Here is an 8,326-nt window from a genome sequence, read left to right as displayed (position 1 = left end):
CTACATGCTGCAAGACGGAGGCTGCCAGAAGCGTAGTCTTCGACATGATTAGCTATCCCCCTCTTATTCTGGCATTCTGCAGTTCAGTCCACCGATATGGCCCTTTACACATATACCCATGCATATGTAGTGTAGCTCCTTGCTTGCGAGTACTTTGGATGAGTACTCACGGTTGCTTTTCTCCCCCTTTTCCCCCTTCCCTTCTACCTGGTTGTCGCAATCAGATGCTGGAGCCCTGGAGCCAGACGCCACCGTCGACGACGACTCCTACTACACCGGAGGTGCCTACTACTACGTGCAGCCCGCTGACGACGACCAGGAGTAGTTAGGAGGATCCCAGGCAGGAGGCCTGCGCCTCTTTCGATCTGTATCCCAGTTTGTGCTAGCCTTCTTAAGGCAAACTTGTTTAACTTATGTCTGTACTCAGATATTGTTGCTTCCGCTGACTCGTCTATGATCGAGCACTTGTATTCGAGCCCTCGAGGCCCCTGGCTTGTATTATGATGCTTGTATGACTTATTTATGTTTTAGAGTTGTGTTGTGATATCTTCCCGTGAGTCCCTGATCTTGATCGTACACATTTGCGTGCATGATTAGTGTACGATTGAATCGGGGGCGTCACAGTACACTACTCAAGCTCTGACTTACTCTAACTTGGACCATAGTTGGTAGTGAACCCATAGCTGGATGTGGCAACGCACAAGTGCTCACAAATTCATGTAGAAGAACCTCATAATGTGTCATATGTTGCCTCAGGATATATGTTGTCGAACACACTGTGAGTATTTGGAATCCTTCTCAAGCGGCTCAACATCTCCCGAACTCATGATATAGATTCCTCGATAAGGTTAGCACTTAAAGTTGACCACACAGCCATGCATCTTTTTAGTATAACCAATCTAGAGCCCTAGAGTTATCTCTCCAAGTCGGAGGGAAAAATCCTATATTGGTCGGCCATGCCTCGCGGAATGCTTGGCAACAAGCTCTAAAATCACATTTATGACTATCCAGTTTTGAACAAGTGTTGATAGACCCTAAGAAGGTCTATTCACATCCCGAGAATGTATGATGACCTGAGGTGTAGATCATGGCATATACACTATACTTTAGACCAACAAATGAAATTCACACTGCATCTCAAAATAGGTATGTCTCACACTATGTTCTACCAACGCAACTCTTATTATCATATTGATATTACATGTACTCATGACCTACGAAACAAGGTCATTGAAAGATGATATGCTCATATCCTCAATGGCCAGCGATTGTTATCATAACATCATACAACAAAGAGTTTCACAAAAAATAAAGTATTCACCAAGGACAATATTAGTAAATCATGGATACATGGGAACATAATCATCTCTATAGTTGCCTCTAGATCATATTCCAAACTGAGCATGTGATGTAAGGCCAAGGTTTGATAAATGAAGATGAGGCAACCCATTTTGTCTATGCTATGCAAATAACTTTCTCATATGGTAAAATAGCCACTCATGTTCTCTTACATTATTTACCTCTGTATATTTTTTGTTGTTTGAATAGTGTTTTGGCATTTCTTGGCTAGTTTAGTTGTATTGTAAACTTTGTACTCCGGAAATTTTGGAAAATAAATCTAGCCGGTTGTTCTCCCTTCATCATCCCACAAAATATTAGTCTCTTTTGTCTCTTGAGAGATGCAAATGACTTGTTGATCTCTTGCAAGTGCACAGGAATAATCGAATCACAAAAGCAGGGAAGTATTTTCCAAAAAGTTATTATTCTTAAAAAAGAATAATACTCCCTCCATTCCCTTATACAAGGCCACTTTGGTTTTCATCTCAAAATTTGACTTATAATTTTAGTCAACAAATATGGATTATATGTCATCAAAGATATACCAACGAATAGTTCTTTGAAATGTGCATCCGATAAAATACTTTTTGCGACATATAACTCACCTTTTACTGGTAAAATTAATAGTCAAAGTTAGACATAAAAATATGAAGTAGCCTTGTATAAGAGAATGGAGGGATTAACTTTCTTCTAGTTCTAGTTCTAGCTCTAGTCCTAGTTCAACATCATCTATAAAATTTCTTCTAGTTGCAAGATGGTGAAAGTTATAAAAATTCGAGGATTCATGTTGTCGGCTAATGGTATTCAAATTGAAGGACCAATATTTAACAAGAACCACATTTGATTGACCAAATATTGTACACACGTACTTTTCTTTATAATCAAAAGCAGTGTAGTGCATGATGTAAAATATGGAGTTCAAAATTTTATGTAATATGGGACTTGGTTCAAAGAAACTATACTTTATTCTTATTCATATATTTACATATGGCAATATCTGATGTCATCTCAAACAATTAACACATGATCCTATGATACACGACACAAGACACACAATAATAACAACTCAACTAAACCAAACACACTAGAGAGAACTATCACGCATCGCTCTTGATGGCGGAGCTGTAGCCAGTTTGGTCATCATAGAACTTGGACCATAGCATGACACCACCGTACTTTGAAGAGCCCTTGATAAGCGGCAGCACACGCGAAGTGAGCTCGCTGGCAGGGACGAACCCCGTGCCCGCCGCGTCCTTGGAGGCCGGAAGCCCCAAGAAGATCTTCCCGGCCGGCACTGACTCCCACTTCTTCCACGCGTCCATGAATGCCCCCCGCCCTGCACTGAACTGGCATTCCTCGTTGTTGTAGAACTGCACCCACACGTAGTCGAACAGCCCCGTGCTGATCGCACCGCCGTCCCATTCATCCGGGAATGGGCACTGCGGTGCCGCGCTCAGCAATACGGTCTTGCCTCCGTTCTTTCCCAAATTCTTCAGGTCAGTGGCGAGATCGTTCCAGAAGTTGGCGCTGCCTTGCTCGATGTCAAAGTCAATGCCGTCCAGCATGACGTTGCCGAGGGGACCGGACGAGGACACACCGTCCAGGTAGTTGTTCCAGAGGTACAAGGCAACCTGCCGTGCGTCGCCGGGAGAAGAGAGGCCATAACTACCATCGCCGCCGCCGATGGAGAGAAGGACTTTCACGCCACGGCTCTGGCACATTTTGATGTCCTTGCTCTGGCCTCTGCAGCCACCGGACGAAGGGTCGCAGTGGCTGGCAAGGTCGAGCTGTGGCGTTTGGCCCTTGCCGAACTTCGGGAGAAAAGCGAGGATGACGAACTCGTAGTTCCCAGAGGCGCACGTCTCTTCTAGCGACGCCTCGCCGTCGTTCTGGCCCCAGTAGACGGCGATGCTGCCGGCATGGCACGTCGCGAGTAGCGCCACCAAGAGGGTGGCAGTGAGCTGCAGGAGAGGGAGAGCTCGGCTTGCCATGGCTGGGATCAAGCGAAGCGTACCTAGCTAGCTGCTTCCGAGGCAGTAGTGAGAAGGTGCGCTCTTCCGTTTCAAAAAAAAAAAGAAGGTGCGCTCTGCATTGTGAGTTGTGATGGATATTGGGTATGTTTGGATTTTATATTGTCTCGGTGGAGTGTCATGGACGCTTTCTTTAGTGGATTTCGTTTCGTGCCGTCGCTTGTCCGTTCCGGTGTCTAAATCTACCGGCAAAGTTTGCGGTTAACTAAGGCTGAGGTGCAGAACAAATTTCGTTGCAGCCGGTATGTTTCCATGCTAAATAATTTTATACTAGGACTGATCAACGGTTCATCAAAGATTAGTGAAAGTGACTGCGTGCCCTAAAAAAAAGAGCGTCCTCACCCAGTCACCCGCAAAAATAAAAGTGCGTCCAAATCACAAATGCTCCATACTCAACCAAAACATCAACAATACGTCAATACGTGCGATAGAAACCGTGCATTTGCTCTGTTTTCTGGGCCTATATACAGAATCTTACTCCCTTTGGTCTTTCCTACGTCATATATAAGATTCATCTAAAGTAAATTTTCAGAAAGTTTGACCAATTTTATAAAAAAAGTATCAGCATTCACAACACGAAATCAACATTATTAGATGCATCATGAATTTAACTTTTCCATTATGACTTTAGACTTGTAGATGTTGATATATTTTAATATAAATATGGTCAAACGCTACAAAGTTTGGCTCCAGACAAATCTTATATGTGGAGTAAAAAAAACGGAGAGAGTACTAAGTATGTACTAGTTTATTGTGACGCTGATGCATATAGTTTAGTTGCGGAGCAGTAAAATGTTCCTACAGAACCTTTTGATATCTTCAAGCCCACAAGTGTGCGCTGTGTTACTCGAACCGACAAAATATCAATCCTGCCATCTGGCCCCGACCGCATGAAGGCCCAACCCTAATTGCGGGAAGCGCCAAGCCGCCAAGCGGGCACGTCTATATCTCACTTATAGCAAGATATAGGGCAGCCTCTCCTGAAGGCGACTGTCAAACTATGCCGGCCCAGGTGTGCGAGAGGCCACAGGCCACAACTTGATTTTTTTTAATTTTTTCATGTTTCTAAATGTTTATAAGAAAATTTCTCGTGTCTATGAAAAATGTATACAAAAAATATAAAATATTAATCTACCATTTCAAAAATGTAAATTACATATTTGAAAAATGTTAATCACACATTTGGAAAATGTTAAATATGTATAGAAAAATGTTTCCCATGTATACAAAAAATATACTATATGTATGAAAATAATGTTGATCATGTATTTTTAAAAGGTTAAACATGTATAAAAGAATGTTGATCATATATGTAAAGATGTTAAACATGTATACAAAATGTTGATCATGTGTTGAACATTTTAATGATGGCAATAGACATTTGTCACACACAATGAACACTTTTAATATACATCAGAAACAATTTATATACATGTTTAACATTTTGAAAATATAGAATTAACATATTTTAAATATATGTTTTTTGGTGTCTACTTTTATTTAATGTACGGCGAACATTTATTGTATACATCGGTAACATTTTTATACACATTTAATTTTTTGAAAATGCGTGATCAAATATTTTTCATATAAAAAAAGAAGCCCAATGAAAACTTAAAAAGAAATAAAGTAAATCATTATAAAAAGGAAAAAACAACAGAAAACCACCACAAATAGAATGGAAAACCGAGAAAGAAACAAATAAAATGACAAAAACTGATAAAAACAAGAAAGATGCAAAAGGAAAACCGAGGAAAAGAAGAAGAAAAGGAAAAAATGCCGGTGAGAACCAAGAAAAGAAACAAAAACAAGTCAAAGAAAATGAAGGAAAAATAAGGAAAATGAAAGAAAAATGAAAAACCGATAAAGAAACAATGAAAGCCAATGAAAAACAAAAAAACCGAAGAAAACTGGCAAAAAGACAAAGAAACCGAAAACAGAAACAAAAGTAAAAAGGAAACCGTGTTTGAACCAGTGAAGCGATTGTTAGCCAGGGAGCGAAAAAAACAAAGAAACGGGGCGACCCTGTTGCTACACTAGATAAAAATTCCTTCAGACGAGAGAAGCTACCCACTCCGAAAGAATAGCGTCACATGTGTTTGTATTTAGTTGATTTCTTTTGTGATGCAACATTTAGTTAAGCAAGATGATACCCCGACGCGTTGTTGTGAGAATGTTTTGCAATATTTCAATGTGATTTGATTGTATTGAACATGAATATTTGGAGTAATAGTACGAGTACTAAATTAAAGATACATATGGTTTATTGTGTCTGATTGTTGTATAGTTGTAAAAATATGTATTAAATATAAATGGCATAATAGAATGACAATTATCATGCATGTTTGCATGTTGAGTAGACTTTTTTCTATGCATCGTTGCACGTTCATGTGCATATTTTCTCATGCATATTGCGTGTTGAGGTTGTCGAGAGAAATAGGCTAGCGAAGACCGAAGACTAGCTATTTAGATATAAAAGATTTGGAAGGCCATGACCCAAATCTTCACAAATTCTTCAATATGATGCCCAAGAAGCCTTCGGTCTAGTCATTTTGATGAACCTATGCATTTCCTTAAAGCACATTATTAACTCACTAGTTTCCCCCTCTTTTTCTATAGATGTCATAGATTGGTGGAGCGATATCTTAAATTCAATGCCCATTAGCCCACCCACATCCAAAAAGTAAGCTCCCCCTTCCATCCATTTTCACTGACATTTAGGTGTAGAAGGGTTCCATGCCAACATCATCTCAAGGGTTTCCATTCAATTTGAAGGTATTTTTGTCATTCGAACATGTGCTCAACATATTAGTGCACATTGTGGAACCAATCAGGATTCGGGTAAGCTAGAATAATGTGAAAAAGAATTTTATACCACGTATGTCGGGTAACGTAGCAGAATTTTAAAATTTTATATGCATCACCAAGATCAATCTATGGAGTCATCTAGCAACGAGGGAGAGGGGAGTGCATCTACATACCCTTGTAGATCGCGCGCGAAAGCGTTCAGGAGAACGGGGTTGATGGAGTCGTACTCATCGTGATCCAAATCACCGATGACCTAGCGCCGAACGGACGGCACCTCCGCGTTCAACACACGTACGGTTGGGAAGACGTCTCCTCCAACTTGATCCAGCAAGGGGGAAGGAGAGGTTGATGGAGATCCAGCAGCACGACGGCGTGGTGGTGGAAACTACGGCGATCTCGGCAGGGCTTCGCCGAGCACTGCGAGAAGGAGAGGTGTCACGGGAGGGAGAGGGAGGCGCCAGGGGCTAGGGTGCGGCTGCCCTCCCTCCCCCCACTATTTATAGGACCCCTAGGGGGGCGCCGGCCCTAGGAGATGCAATCTCCAAGGGGGGCGGCGGCCAAGGGGGGTGGAGTGCCCCCCAAGCCAAGTGGGGCGCCCCCACCCCTAGGGTTTCCAACCCTAGGCGCAGGGGAGGCCCATTGGGGGCGCACCAGCCCACTAGGGGCTGGTTCCCCTCCCACTTCAGCCCATGGGGCCCTCCGGGATAGGTGTCCCCACCCGGTGGACCCCCGGGACCCTTCCGGTGGTCCCGGTACAATACCGATTACCCCAAAAACCTTCCCGATGGCCGAAACTTGACTTCCTATATATAAATCTTCACCTCCGGACCATTCCGGAACTCCTCGTGACGTCCGGTATCTCATCCGGGACTCCGAACAACTTTCGGGTTACCGTATACTAATATCTCAACAACCCTAGCGTCACCGAACCTTAAGTGTGTAGACCCTACGGGTTCGGGAGACACGCAGACATGACCGAGACGACTCTCCGGTCAATAACCAACAGCGGGATCTGGATACCCATGTTGGCTCCCACATGCTCCTCGATGATCTCATCGGATGAACCACGATGTCGAGGATTCAATCAATCCCGTATACAATTCCCTTTGTCAATCGGTACGTTACTTGCCCGAGACTCGATCGTCGGTATCCCAATACCTCGTTCAATCTCGTTACCGGCAAGTCACTTTACTCGTACCGTAATGCATGATCCCGTGATCAACCACTTGGTCACATTGAGCTCATTATGATGATGCATTACCGAGTGGGCCCAGAGATACCTCTCCGTCATACGGAGTGACAAATCCCAGTCTCGATTCGTGCCAACCCAACAGACACTTTCGGAGATACCCGTAGTGTACCTTTATAGCCACCCAGTTACGTTGTGACGTTTGGCACACCCAAAGCACTCCTACGGTATCCGGGAGTTGCACAATCTCATGGTCTAAGGAAATGATACTTGACATTCGGAAAAGCTATAGCAAACGAACTACACGATCTTTGAGCTATGCTTAGGATTGGGTCTTGTCCATCACATCATTCTCCTAATGATGTGATCCCGTTATCAATGACATCCAATGTCCATAGTCAGGAAACCATGACTATCTTTTGATCAACGAGCTAGTCAACTAGAGGCTCACTAGGGACGTGTTGTGGTCTATGTATTCACACATGTATTACGATTTCCGGATAACACAATTATAGCATGAACAATAGACAATTATCATGAACAAAGAAATATAATAATAACCATTTTATTATTGCCTCTAGGGCATATTTCCAACAGTCTCCCACTTGCACTAGAGTCAATAATCTAGTTACATTGTGATGAATCGAACACCCATGCAGTTCTGGTGTTGATCATGTTTTGCTCTAGGGAGAGGTTTAGTCAACGGATCTGCCACATTCAGGTCCGTATGTACTTTACAAATATCTATGTCTCCATTTTGAACACTTTCACGAATGGAGTTGAAGCGACGCTTGATATGCCTGGTCTTCCTGTGAAACCTGGGCTCCTTGGCAAGGGCAATAGCTCCAGTGTTGTCACAGAAGAGAGTCATCGGGCCCGACGCATTGGGTATGACTCCTAGGTCGGTAATGAACTCCTTCACCCAGATTGCTTCTTGTGCTGCCTCCGAGGCTGCCATGTA

At 42.9% G+C, this 8,326-nt stretch overlaps 1 protein-coding gene across 1 annotated transcript; it reads right to left on the bottom strand.

The window, feature by feature from the left end:
* Positions 1-2,435: 2,435 nt before the first annotated feature.
* On the bottom strand, positions 2,436-3,329 carry LOC123057042 (acidic endochitinase SE2-like). The gene has a single exon (XM_044480212.1). It carries the CDS (start codon positions 3,327-3,329, stop codon positions 2,436-2,438), a length of 894 nt encoding a protein of 297 aa, XP_044336147.1.
* Positions 3,330-8,326: the final 4,997 nt, after the last annotated feature.

This window comes from Triticum aestivum, chromosome 3A (assembly GCF_018294505.1).
Source record: "Triticum aestivum cultivar Chinese Spring chromosome 3A, IWGSC CS RefSeq v2.1, whole genome shotgun sequence".
In the NCBI taxonomy this organism is placed as follows: Eukaryota; Viridiplantae; Streptophyta; class Magnoliopsida; order Poales; family Poaceae; genus Triticum; species Triticum aestivum.
The sequence above is the reverse complement of the archived record's forward strand: the minus strand, read 5'-3'. Positions and strand labels throughout refer to the sequence as shown.

Coding starts and splice junctions, on each gene's coding strand:
- LOC123057042 (XM_044480212.1), bottom strand. CDS start 3,329: ATGGCAAGCCGAGCTCTCCCTCTCCTGCAGCTCACTGCCACCCTCTTG.